The sequence below is a fragment of the Lithobates pipiens genome, unplaced genomic scaffold, assembly GCF_037356315.1.
Source record: "Lithobates pipiens isolate NorthernLeopardFrog02 unplaced genomic scaffold, aLitPip1_a1.2 Scaffold_8, whole genome shotgun sequence".
In the NCBI taxonomy this organism is placed as follows: domain Eukaryota; kingdom Metazoa; phylum Chordata; class Amphibia; order Anura; family Ranidae; genus Lithobates; species Lithobates pipiens.
In genome coordinates, this window is record NW_027507903.1 from 8,518,056 (window position 1) to 8,532,539 (window position 14,484).

General features: G+C 45.5%; 1 protein-coding gene across 1 annotated transcript in view; it reads right to left on the reverse strand.

Moving 5' to 3' along the window:
- Positions 1-14,484, reverse strand: part of LOC143962714 (DIS3-like exonuclease 1) — a 94,337-nt gene that overhangs the window by 50,631 nt on the left and 29,222 nt on the right. Inside the window, 2 exon segments of the mRNA XM_077472099.1 lie at positions 2,090-2,165; positions 2,168-2,217. Coding sequence (XP_077328225.1) covers positions 2,090-2,165; positions 2,168-2,217 — 126 coding nt within the window.

A 14,484-nucleotide genomic window follows, 5' to 3' on the forward strand; every position in this document is an offset into this window, starting at 1 on the left:
GGCCCCCCCCCGACTCTCAACCCGCCCCCAACAGGCCCCCCCCCCCGACTCTCACCCCGCCCCAACAGGGCCCCCCCCGACTCTCAACCCGCCCCCAACAGGGGCCCCCCCCCCGACTCTCAACCCGCCCCCAACAGGGACCCCCCCCCCCCCCCGACTCTCAACCCGCCCCCAACAGGCCCCCCCCCCCCGACTCTCAACCCGCCCCCAACAGGGCCCCCCCCCCCGACTCTCAACCGCCCCCAACAGGGCCCCCCCCCGACTCTCAACCCGCCCCCAACAGGGCCCCCCCCCCCGACTCTCAACCCGCCCCAACAGGGCCCCCCCCAACAGGGCCCCCCCCCCCGACTCTCAACCCGCCCCCAACAGGGCCCCCCCCCGACTCTCAACCCGCCCCCAACAGGGCCCCCCCCCCCCGACTCTCAACCCGCCCCCAACAGGCCCCCCCCCGACTCTCAACCCGCCCCCAACAGGCCCCCCCCCCGACTCTCAACCCGCCCCAACAGGGCCCCCCCCGACTCTCAACCCGCCCCCAACAGGGGCCCCCCCCGACTCTCAACCCGCCCCCAACAGGGACCCCCCCCCCCGACTCTCAACCCGCCCCCAACAGGCCCCCCCCCCCCCGACTCTCAACCCGCCCCCAACAGGGCCCCCCCCCCCCGACTCTCAACCCGCCCCCAACAGGGCCCCCCCCCCGACTCTCAACCCGCCCCCAACAGGGCCCCCCCCCCCGACTCTCAACCCGCCCCCAACAGGGCCCCCCCCCCCCCCCCCCGACTCTCAACCCCGCCCCCAACAGGGCCCCCCCCCGACTCTCAACCGCCCCCAACAGGGCCCCCCCCCCCCCGACTCTCAACCCGCCCCCAAGAGGCCCCCCCCCCGACTCTCAACCCGCCCCCAACAGGCCCCCCCCCCCCCGACTCTCAACCCCGCCCCCAACAGGCCCCCCCCCCCCGACTCTCAACCCGCCCCCAACAGGCCCCCCCCCCCGACTCTCAACCCGCCCCCAACAGGCCCCCCCCCCCCCCCGACTCTCAACCTGCCCCCAACAGGCCCCCCCCCCGACTCTCAACCCGCCCCCAACAGGCCCCCCCCCCCGACTCTCAACCCGCCCCCAACAGGCCCCCCCCCCGACTCTCAACCCGCCCCCAACAGGCCCCCCCCCCCCGACTCTCAACCCGCCCCCAACAGGCCCCCCCGACTCTCAACCCGCCCCCAACAGGCCCCCCCCCCCCCGACTCTCAACCTGCCCCCAACAGGGCCCCCCCCCGACTCTCAACCCGCCCCCAACAGGGCCCCCCCCCTCCGACTCTCAACACGCCCCCAACAGGGCCCCCCCGACTCTCAACCCGCCCCCAACAGGGCCCCCCCCTCCGACTCTCAACCCGCCCCCAACAGGGCCCCCCCTCCGACTCTCAACTCGCCCCAACAGGGCCCCCCCGACTCTCAACCCGCCCCCAACAGGCCCCCCCCCCCCCCGACTCTCAACACGCCCCCAACAGGGCCCCCCCACGACTCTCAACCCGCCCAACAGGGCCCCCCCTCTCAACCCGCCCAACAGGGCCCCCCCCCGACTCTCAACCCGCCCAACAGGCCCCCCCCCTCCGACTCTCAACCCGCCCACAACAGGGCCCCCTCCCCCCCGACTCTCAACCCGCCCCCAACAGGGCCCCCCCCCCCCCGACTCTCAACCCGCCCCCAACAGGGCCCCCCCCCCCCCCGACTCTCAACCCGCCCCCAACAGGGCCCCCCCCCCCGACTCTCAACCCGCCCCCAACAGGGCCCCCCCCCCCCCCCGACTCTCAACCCGCCCCCAACAGGGCCCCCCCCCCCCCGACTCTCAACCTGCCCCAACAAGGCCCCCGACTCTCAACAAGGCCCCCCCCACCCCCCAACTCTCAACCTGCCCCCAACAAGGCCCCCCCAACTCTTAACCTGCCCCCGGGAACATACTGGTGGTTTGTGGGGAATTCTAGTAGGGAAAAATCTAATCCTAGCTTAATTCCTCCAACTGGAGTGAACAGAGGATTTAGCTTTTTAACAGCGAAAACGCATTTGTGTAATAAACAGAAGCACAGAAAGATCGTACCTGGACTGCCAGTCTTCCACAGCTTCACCCATCTCCCTGGGGAGATAAGCATCGAGCTGGAACTCATTTGGGAAAAGATACAATCATGGCGGGCATCCCGAAGTAAGGTCCGAAGTTTCTTGTACTGCCTGTAAAAATACGAGGAAAGGAATAACAATAAAAATGCATTCCAATATGGAGGAAAGCATGTTCTATAAACTATGGGTTATTGTCAAGAAGTACAAAGTTTTAGCTGAACTTACCTTACATTCATTTAAATATATTCCTCAAAAGAAACAATGGATAAAAAAATAAAAAAAAATTAAAGGTCTCTGCAAATCCAGATTATAAAAAGTAGCAGTGACATCACTGTGTTGTACATAGCCTATTGCAGAGAGCGTAGCGGAGCTGAGGGAGGGGCCCAACAAGTCTCCACCCACTACAGACTGCCTGCAGAAAACTATAGGAGGGGGCGGAGATAAGACCAATCACCCTGCACAAGAAGAGAGCTGAGGGAGGGACCCAACAGGCTCCACCTACTACAGGAGAGAGAGATATATATAATATATATATATATATATATATATAGAGAGAGAGATAGAGATAGAGAGAGATAGAGAGATAGAGATAGAGAGATAGAGAGAGATAGAGAGATAGAGAGATAGAGAGAGAGATAGAGAGATAGAGATAGAGATAGAGATAGAGAGAGATAGAGATAGAGAGAGATAGAGAGATAGAGATAGAGAGAGATAGAGAGATAGATAGAGAGAGATAGAGAGATAGATAGATAGAGATAGAGAGATAGAGATAGAGATAGAGAGAGATAGAGAGAGATAGAGAGAGATAGAGATAGAGAGAGATAGAGAGATAGATAGAGATAGATAGAGATAGATAGAGATAGATAGAGATAGATAGAGATAGATAGAGATAGATAGAGATAGATAGAGATAGATAGAGATAGATAGAGATAGATAGAGATAGATAGAGATAGATAGAGATAGATAGAGATAGATAGAGAGGGTAGAGAGATAGAGATAGAGAGATAGAGATAGAGAGATAGAGATATATAGAGATATAGATATGGATTGTCAACTCATTAATTATTCCCCCCACTCAAATTGGTTGCAGGTGAGACACTAGATTACTGCACAGATCTGGAAGAAATACAATAAGCACACCGAGATTCAAATAGAATACACATGATGAATGGATTTGCATATCCCAGAATTTAATATATTTGCATATAGACTTCTGTTAAATGAAGTCGCAATTAAATCAGCAGGGCAAACATCGCACTTATGTGCTGCTTTGAAATTGCGCTGAAGTAGCTGTATTTCAAAGCCGCACTTTTTTTTTTTTTTTTTTGGAGAATGGGGAATGAAACCCTGTCAGGTTTTTACTTTCTCTGGGGGTCCATGAGACAGCTTTACCCTCACTTATAGTCGACAGTTGTTTTAACAGACGGACAGAAGACGGAAGGGAAAAGCTGGGTTACAGACAGAAGTGATAAGCAAACATCTGATACCCCCGTTGACGTCTTTGTAGACAAAACGCGTTGGATCTGAACTAATCCTTTCCATGCCAGTTCGCCTTTTTGAATTTTTTGCTTTTGTGATCACAGAAATTTTTTTTACTTGAAGCAATTTATCTTGGAATCTATGTAAAGCCTTTTTATTCCAAATGAACCTGTAACCATATGTTTTTTCACTATGTGGAGGCTGTTTATGGATGCTGTTACCCATAAATCTGCCAAACGGTGCTGTGGTTACCATGTGATACATTGCCATCCTGATCCATATTCTCACATGCCGGGTCGAAGTTGCCTGAGGTGGCTCAGCCGAGGAGGAGGAATTGCACCACTCGCTATCCAGACCTTTTGATATCACATGCCTGATTTTGGGACCAATCCTATGTATATTGTTCATAAACGACCTGGGGGATGGGGATGGGGTAAACAGTTCAATCTCTGTATTGGCGGATGGTAGTAAGCTAACCAGACAAGAAACAGGAAGTGGTCTATATAAAGGTATTTACTCACAGAAAAAAAAAAAAGTTTTACTATCCAAAAGATAAAAACAAGGGCAGAAGATTTAAAAAGATGAAAAGAAAAAAAAAAAAATGACTGAAGTTCCACTTTAAACGGCTTGATGGTGACAGAATGGCTCCCCTGCGCAAATTGCCATAGCCACCTTGCATAAATTGCCATAGCCACCTTGCATGCCCGCCGGGCACCCACGATTGCACCTGACAGAGCCAGAATGGGTATTTGTGTGAGTAAACACACAAATTCCCATTCTGTCAGGGTGAAGAGACAGATCTGTTGTTCCTAATGCTTAGGAACAATGAGCGGTCTCCTCCCCCAGTTACAACACACACCGAGGGAACATTTAACCCCTTGATTGCCCCCCTAGTGTTAACTTCTTCCCTGCATTTTTATAGCACTGATCGCTGTATAAATGTCAATGGTTCCCCCCCAAAAAAAAAAAAAAGTGTCAAAAGTGTCTGATCTGTCCGCCGCAATGCCGATAAAAATTGCCGCCATTACTAGTAAAAAATAAATAACTAAAAATGGCATAAATCTATCCCCTATATTGTAGACGCTGTAACTTTTGCGCAAACCAATCAATATACGCTTATTGCGATTTATTTTTTACCAAATATATGTAGAAGAATACATATTGGCCTACACTGAGAAAGATTTTTTTTTTTGGGATATTAATTATAGCATAAAGTGTAAAAAAAAAAAAAAAAAAATGTTCAAAATTGTCGCTCTTTTGTTTATGGCGCAAAAAATAAAAACCGTAAAGGTGATCAAATACCATGAAAATAAAGATCTATTTGTGGAGGGGGGGGGGGGGGGGAGATAAGGACATCCAATTTGTTTGGGTACAACATCGCACGACCACGCAAATTAAAGTGACGCAGTGCCGTATCGTAAAAAAAATTGGCTTGGTCAGGAAGGGGGTAAATTCTTTCGGGGCTGAAGTGGTTAAGATTGTAGAGCTGGCTGCTATATTTTATGTGTAGAGCGCAGCATTTTTATATTCATTCCTTGAACATCTGTTCTATGTCTTTCCTCTGTGTGGGTCATTGCTGGAGATTTTCCCCTCACTTCCCATCTTGTGACGCTGCTGTCACCAGGATAGTAAGGAGGGGAAATAGCAGTAAAAATAAATAAAAAATAATAAATAATATAATATAAAATAATATATAATAAAAAAAAAAAAAAAGGACAGCAGTTTTAATCCCTCTGGACAAAAATAAATAAATAAAAAACTATCAAAAAAAAAATAAAATAAAATAAAGTTTAGGCTGGATTTGTACTTCATCTGACACTTCTCTGGGTAGAAAGCCCCAGAGGTAAAACAAATATGGAAGCCGGCCATGTTCCCCATTGTGAAATAGGGCAATCTGTGTGAAAAGCACTTGATTGAAACTCTCAATCAATTAAAAAAAAAAATATATATATATATATATATATATATATATATATATATATATATATATATATATATATATATATATATCATGGCAGAGAAAGCAGGGCTCAATAATGGCTGGGTAGGGAAGGCTCCTGGGAGCACGTCTCTGACACTGGACGCTGTCCATCAAAGCGTATGAAATAGGAGCGCCGAGAGGTGCGCTGATCGCCATATCTGAATGGAAATCGTTACACAAATCAAATTTGTTGCCGAGATAAAGTGCAGATTTATCATTCTTATAGCCACTTTGGATAAAACCCTGTCAGAGGAGTACATAATGGATGTTAATTGTGTTTGTCTGACTCTGGCCCTTCAGGGGGAAGAAAGAGGAAAAAAAAAAAAAAAAAAAAAAAAAAAAAAAAAATTTCCAGTGGGTCCTGGCTTACAGGGGCTCATTGCACTTACCTGTCAAATTAACCCATTCTGCATTAAAGCCAAGCACCGTAGGATTTTTAACCACTTGACCTCTGGAAGATTTACCCCCCTCCTTCATGACCAGGCCATTTATTTTGCGATACGGCACAGAGTTATTTTTTTCTTATTACATAAAATTTTCATTGTAAATATTTGAATAGTACATGTACAGGTAACAGGGCACGGAGTTATTTTAACTGACAATTGCACGGTCATGCGACTGAACACATAAAATTGACGTCCTTATTTTCCCACAAATAGAGCTTCCTTTTGGTGGTATTTGATCACCCCTGCGGTATTTATTTTTTGCGCTATAAACAAAAAAACAAAAACAAAAAAAAAAAAAAACACAAATTTTGAAAATATATATATATATATATATATATATATATATATATATATATATATATATATATATATATATATATATATATATATATATATATATATATATATATATATATATATATAATTTTTTTTTTTTTTACTTTCTGCTATAAAATATATTTAATAAAAAAAATAATAATAAAATATATCAAAATTTCTTCATCAATTTAGGCCAATATGTATTCTCCTACACGTTTTTAGTGTAAAAAATAAATAAAAAAATAAATTGTAAATATTGATTGATTTGCACAAAAGTTATAGTGTCTACAAACGATACCAGTGTTTCTAAACACCAGTCCTCAAGGCATGCCAACACAGGTCTTGTTTTCAGCCTTGCCCTTATTCTGCACAGGTGATTTATCAGTTTCACTGCCTAATGCAGGCCATACACGGTCGAATCTCAAACAAATAATTTTTTCTAAATCAGAAAGTTAATTTTTTTTTTTTTGTGATCTGATGACGCCACCATTGATTTTCGAAATTCGTCTGACCAAGCCTTCAATTTCACCTCATGTTGCTACAGAAAAGAATTTTCGTGGCCGGGAATCTTCTTTTCTCTCTGTAAATTTTCTTTTCTTGCAAATGCGCATTTTCTTATTACATTTCTCTCATCGATTAGAAAATTGTTAGTTTTTCAAAAAAGTTTCCAACATGACCGATTCCTCAAATTTGATTGCTGCACAAAAATCGGCTGTGGATGCAGCCCCACTAATGGTGCGAAACTCCTACGTTACGATTTTCGAAAGAAAAAAAATTCGAACCATGTATGGCCGGCATTAGTAATTACCACAGCCGTTTCATCTGAGGGAAATCCTGAAAACATGACGTGTTGGGGTGCCTTGAGGACTGGAGTTGAGAAACACTGAGCTATGGTACTATAGATACTAGAACTTTTTTATTTTTTTAATACTAGTAATGGCGGCGATTGGCGACTTAGCGGGATTTCGATATTATGGTGGGGAAGTTGACACTTTGGGGGAACCAGTGACACTAATACAGTGATAAAATACATGCACTGTCACTGTACTGACACTGGCTGGGAAGGGGTTAAACATCTAGGGCAATCACAGGGTGTCTAGCCAGTGTTTTTGTGTACTGTGTGCGCTGCTTTTACTAAGGACAGAGCTCTGCCTTGTTTACATAGGAAGCATTCTGTCCTGTGTGAATTTCCGATGATTGGCGGGTGGCAGGCGCCATCCATTGGCCGGAACCTACTGATCGGCTTTGTTTAATCACAGCACACGCTGTTTGCTGGCGACCTGTGTGCCCCCTCCCCGGACATGCCAGATCACGTACCTAGTACAAAATCTGGCACAGGAGAGCAGTCTTTCCACCATATATGTAAGTTATATAGTTGGCAAGCAGTTAAAACCCAACTCTGCATAGATAAAAATTAGCAAGAGTCAATAACTCACGTTGTCTAGGGGAGAGGGGAAACCATTTTACTTTCCTGATCTTCCGCTCCCCCCCCCCCCCCGACAGGCGGCGCTCCTCGAAGATCCGCCCGGTGGACCGGCCCTCAGCACCCTCTCATCCAAAGCAGGGCTATGGATCCTGCTCTGGTCTTGATGACATCAAGACCCTAGACTGCAAGGGGGGCCAGTCTAGCTATAGGGAGGGGTGGGAAAGCAGATCTTCTTTTATTGTTCCCCTAGACATAAATGAGCAATTAACCTTTGGAGTGTGGGCATAGTGGTAAACACCCGTGATCGAGTCCCACTTTTACCCCCCTTACACCTTTAACTGGCAGAGGCCAGCGGCATGCCGCTGCAGGAATTGTACCCCGTGCCAGCATAGCGCCCTCTGAAAGCGATCCATTTAAGTGAATAGGTTTGCTTTCGCTGCTTGCTAGTGCAAGATTCATGGAGTGGAAGCAGGCGGTGGAGACATCAGGAGTCTTTTAGGGGGGGGGGGGGTATGGCGGCGAATGACAGTTTACAGAGGTCCCTGGAGGAATGAGATATCCCAGAGGCCAACGTGTGTGCTGCTGGCAGGAAGGGGGTTATGAGCACGCACCTTCAGGGCTCGGCGATACTGAACAGATCACTTAACTGAAAGCCTTTTCACCGGCTCTAAAAAATGGATATCAAGCTCACGACTGCAGCAACCTTTTGAGTACCAAGAAGTTTATAAATGTACCTTGGTAGACAAGGGGTTAATTGCTTTTCTTGGACAGATACTAAATAATGAATAATGTATTTCCTCAAACACAGTAAAACCTCAGATTGCGAGTAACGCGGTTTAGGAGCGTTTTTCAATATGAGCCGTTAAAAAAAAAAAAAAAAAAAGTCCTGACTCGGTCTGTGAGCGTTGTCTCGCAAGACAACCAGGACTCAAGCCTCTGGGGTGTGCAGTACCACATGTAGCCAGATGTGCGGGGGCGCCGATGTTACTGAGAGACACTCCATTTCCGAGTGTCTCCTGCGCCCCTCCTCCACCTCTGGCCACATGCGGTACTGCATACAATAGCAGTGACACTGGAACGGATTATATGAGTTTCCATTGAATCCCATGGGAAAACTCGCTTTGAGAGATAATATATATAAATAAATATATATATATATATATATATATATATATATATATATATATATATATATATATATATATATATATATATATATATATATATATATATATATATATACATATACATACACACACACACACACACACACATATATATTTTAGAGATAGATAATATATATCAGGGGTTGACAAATTTGCTTGGAATCTAGGAGCCAGCTTAAAAAGTTAGGAGCCAGGTCCGTGACGGCGATCTGGACCTGTCCCTGGCCTGACATGGAGACGAGTGAGGGGAAGATAGCGCCCCCAGCCCCCCACCTGTCTCCAAGTCATTGCCCATAGCTCTTAGAGGGACATTTTATTTGTTTTATTTTTTTCAAATGACAAATTTTTTTAAAATTGCATTTTAGTGTAAATATGAGATGTGAGGTCTCTCTGACCCCAGATCTCATATATAAAAGAGGACCTGTCATGCTTTTTTCTATTACAAGGGATTTTTACATTCCTTGTAATAGAAATAAAAGTGACACACATTTTTTTTTTAAAAGAACAGTGAAAAAAATAAAAATAAAAGTTAAAATAAGAAAAAAAAAAAAAAAAATAAAATAAAAATTTTAAAATGCGCCCTGTCCCGCCAAGCTTGCGTGCAGAAGCGAACGCATATATGAAAGCGGTGTTCAAACCACACATGTGAGGTATCGCTGCGATCGGTAGAGCGAGAGCAATAATTCTAGCCCCAGACCTCCTCTGTAACTCAAAACGTGCAGCCTGTAGAATTTTTTAAACGACGCCTATGGAGATTTTAAAGGGTAAAATTTTGTCGCCATTCCACAAGCGGGCGCAATTTTGAAGCATGACATGTTGGGTATCGATTTACTCAGCGTAACATTATCTTTCACAATATAAAAAAAAAAATTGGGCTAACTTTACTGTTGTCTTATTTTTTTATTAAATAAATTATTTTTCCCCCAAAAAAGTGCGCTTGTAAGTCCGCTGTGCAAATACGGTGTGACAGACAGTATTGCAACAACCACCATTTTACTCTCTAGGGTGTTAGAATAAATAAAATAAAAAAGTTTAATATAAATATATATATATTATTTTTTTTGTTTAGGGGTTCTAAGTAAAGGGAAGGAGATATGGAGCTTGCCTGCCAGCCTTAGCATTGCTGGTTGTAATTCCAACAGCCACCACAAGAGGGCGCCAGATTCCAGGAGGAACCATAGGATCACAGAAGGCCTCAAAGCCGGCGGCTCAATTACCGGCCGCCTGCGGCGCGGCCCGACGCGATCACGCCGGGGGGGTCCACAGAGACAGGATATCCTCAGCGGTGCTTCCCCAGGCGCCAGGTCGCTAATTCTAGTCGCAAATGCGACCTGGCGCCCGGGTTTTGTCGAGCCCTGATATAGATATATATAGAGATATATATATATATATATATATATATATATATATATATATATATATATATATATATATATATATATATATATATATATATATATATATATATATATGTGAGAGCGAGAGACAGACACAGGCGAGAGCAAGAGAGAGAGCGCGAGCGAAGACATACACATATATATGTATATACACACACACACACACACACTATATATACACACACATTCACAAGTACTTTTGATTACAAGCATTCTTCTGGAACGGATTATGCTCATAATCCAAGGTACTACTGTATGTGTAAATTAGATATTATGAAGCAACCACCTCCCCCCCCCCAACACACTTTGCATTTGTGCAAAAAATAATATCCTGTAATAAAGACCACTCACTGCTGCGCCCTCTCCTTGTGCAGGGTGACCGGTTTTGTCTCCACCCCCTCCGGTAGGTTTCTGCAGGTCAGACTGTAGTGGGTGGAGCCTCTGGGCCCCTCCCACAGCTCTGTTCTCTGCACAGGCTTCATAGAGCAGACTGTAGTGGGTGGAGCCTCTGGGCCCCTCCCAAAGCTCTGTTCTCTGCACAGGCTACATACAGCAGACTGTAGTGCAGGGATGTGCACTTAGCGGACCTCCAGCTGTTGCAGAACTACAAGTCCCATGAGGCATTGCAAGACTGACAGCCACAAGCATGACACCCAGAGGCAGAGCATGATGTAGTTTTGCAACAGCTGGAGGTCCACCAATTGCATATCACTGCTGCAGTGGGTGGAGCCTCTGGGCCACTCCCACAGCTCCGTTCTCTGCACAGGCTACATACAGCACAGCAGTGATGTCACCATTACATTTTCTATTTCAATGTATTTGTGATTATTGGTTTGAACATTACATTTTATAAAAGGCAATATCTGGGTTTGCCAAGGTATTTATTAGATGCAAAAATGGATTGATCGTATCTTTGTGGCAGATCTGAATCTTTAGAGAATTGTTCTTACCTTAGAATCGATCTTAAACCACTTCCGTTAATCAACATGAAAGGCAATTGATTGTTAAAAAGGAAATGTTATTCCTTCCTGGGATTTAGCACACACTAAATAATGAACATCCCCTGAAGGACACAGCGTGTGTTTTACATGTTAAACTGGCTATCCTCATCTCCATAGTCTCCATATTTCCCAGCCTAACCTAATGCACATCAAGTCATTGTTGATGACCTCCATCACCAGCATGCTTCTATTTCCTGAGCAAATGAATGGAGAGGTCGCCATCCTTTTTCATTTTTCCTTTTAACTTCTATTTGATGTAAGTATTGATTTCCTTCACTCTAAGTGATTGAAAAGATAACCAGCCACAAAGATGTGCTTCATCTGCATCTCCGCCACAAGCTCAACCCCAACCCTCTAGTGAACTAGGTGATGAAAACCCATAGCGATTCCATCACTGCATGGACAGATCACACTGGCCTCTGGACACCCCCCCCCCCCCCCCCTTACCTGTAATTTGTTGCCTCCATCCAACTGTGTCCCCAAAGCGTTTGTTGCCTCAGTATTTGATATTCCAGATATGTGTCTGCTGTACCATGTACTAGTATGAGAAAAGTCTCCTGTTCTCTTTGTATTGCTTCCTTTGTGCGAGATCCCTGGTGTTCCTGCCAGTCCCTTTGCCCTCCTACTAAAAAAAAACTGACCACACTAAGCAGGAGAGCCCAACATGGTCAGTTCTCAAGCTGCGATGGGACCTTTGTGTGTTCTCCAATGATCAGATTTTTTCCTGACACATGCCCGTTGTACAGCCATTCAATGGGAAGCTCAGCGTGCTGCTGCTTCCCCTCCCCCCAGCTCTTATGCAGCTGAGAACAGAGGGGATGTGATCACTTATAAAATAAAATAAATAAAAATATTTTTTTTTTTATATCTATACACAAATTGGGAGCAGCAGCTGTGTCTGTGCAGCCGCTTTCTTATAGACATGAATGGGGCAGCCTGTATGCAGATGCATTGAACACCTGTGCAGGCGAACACCCCCCCCACCCACAGATGTACACTTAAAGCAGAATGCTAAAGTGGAAGGCTATACCTAACTATTATTATAAAATGCTTCCTCCTCCCTTCTAACACCTATGCTGACTAACCTAGGGCTTGACAAATTTGCTTAGAATCTAGGAGCCAGGTATAAAAAAAAAAAAAAAGAAGAAGAAGTTAGGAGCCATTTTTTTTTAAATCAGTTGCCCAGTGAGCCAGGCAATAAGAATTGCCACGCCTGGTGCAAAGCCCAAAAAAATGAAAAATTGGAAAAAAAAAAAAAGAAAAAGAAAAAAAAAAGAAAAATATTTTGTAAATAAGTATTTTTTCTCCTTTACTGATATGTGCTGATGAGGTTTCACAAATGAGCATTGATAAAGGTGGTACTAGTATCGGTGCAACCCTAGAGGGCACTGATGAAGTGGCACGATAGGCGGCACTCCCCATCCACTCAGCGAAGGTAAGGAAAGGGCGACCGATCAAACCCGCAACCTCAACCCCCGCTGTCAAATTGGGAAGATGATGTCGGAGGTGGGCGAGCAGGGAGAGCAAGCTGTGCTCATCACAGAACTGCCCACCAGAGGAGGGCGATGGATTCGCACAAAGGAATGTGCATCTCACTCCAGCAGGCCGCAAAGCTGCAGCTTCGATTATCGTCCAGCCGGACCTTAGGTCACACCCCCGTGAGGGGGGGCACATGGGAGGAATCCAGACTGCTGTTGCTGTGTTGCCCAGGATGCAATTTTCAGTCGCCATTGTGATCCGGCACCTTGGTTTTGTTAAGCCCTGGACTAACCTGTGTAAGAAAGGTGTATATACTTACCTGTTTTCAGGCCAGTCCGGTCACGTGATCTCCCCTGTGTCAGCCAACAGCTGCTGCAGGGGATAGGAGAGACTGCGCTTGAAACTGGCTGGTAATGCCTGGGAACAGTGATGTCCCCCCCCCCCCTGCAGCCGCCACTGGCTGACACAGGGGAGATGGATAAGGTGACCGAATTGGTGTGGCCTGAAATTAGGTAAGTTTTTACATCTTTCCTACACAGGTTAGTCAGCATAAAAGTTATTGGAGGAGAGGGAGCATAAGATTAGTTAGGTATAGTCTGGAATTCCACTTTAAGTACGCCTGTGTGAATGAGACCTAAACAAGTAAATCACACGGGTAAAGTGAGCTGATGAGTGCCACTAAAAAATAACTGCAATCAGATTGTGGACTTCATTAATGAACAACAAGTGTCTGTTCACATATTGATCAATGCTTTAGTTTCCATCAGTCTGGTTTTAATTCGGCATTGAATATAAAGCGCATTAGGGCTTATTGAATAAAAGATTAGTCAAACTTTTTCTACACAGACTAAAATCAACAATATAAAACATTACAAGCAGCATCCACCTATATGTGTTCAGTTGTTTTAAGCAGACTGCAATAACGTCATCAATACTGGATTAGTTACATATAAAGAATGCTTTTATTCTGTCTTTTTTTTCCCCCAAGGAGAACAGTCAGTTACATACATACCCAGTTTCCCCTAAAATAAGACCTAGCGTGATTGTCGGTGTTGGCTGCAATATAAGCTCTACCACCCAAATAAGCCCTACTCTGTTTCCTCAAAAATAAGCCCTACCCTGAAAAGAAGACCTACAAGGACTTTAACTAGGGCTTATTTGGGGGGTAGGGCTTTTATTGCAGCTATCACCGACAATCACACTAGGTCTTATTTTAGGGGAAACAGGGTAGTAGGTGAGGTTGAAAAAAAAAAAAAAAAAGACACAGGTCCATCAAGTCCAACCTATGTGTGTTATCAGTCCCCTCTAGGGGTGCAACAGATCAACAAACTCACGGAGCGGATCATTACTCAGATCAGAGTCACGGATCGGATCATTTTTCGGATCAGCAAATAATTGAATTTGCAAAAAAACCTGTGAAAATTCCACCACCATATAGTCCCCACTGTAATATCCACAATCTCCCCCACTGTAATATAGGCAGAGTATAGGCAGAGTATAGGCAGAGTATAGGCAGAGTATTGGCAGAGTATGGAGGGATGGCTGTGACTGCAATTGTCACAGAGCAGCGCTGTGGTCACTACAGATCCAGCCCACACAGTGCTGCCTCCATCCCATCTCTCCCCTCCACTGTACAGATTAGTACACAGAGGGGAGAGAGGAACCGGTGTCATAACATAACGCCG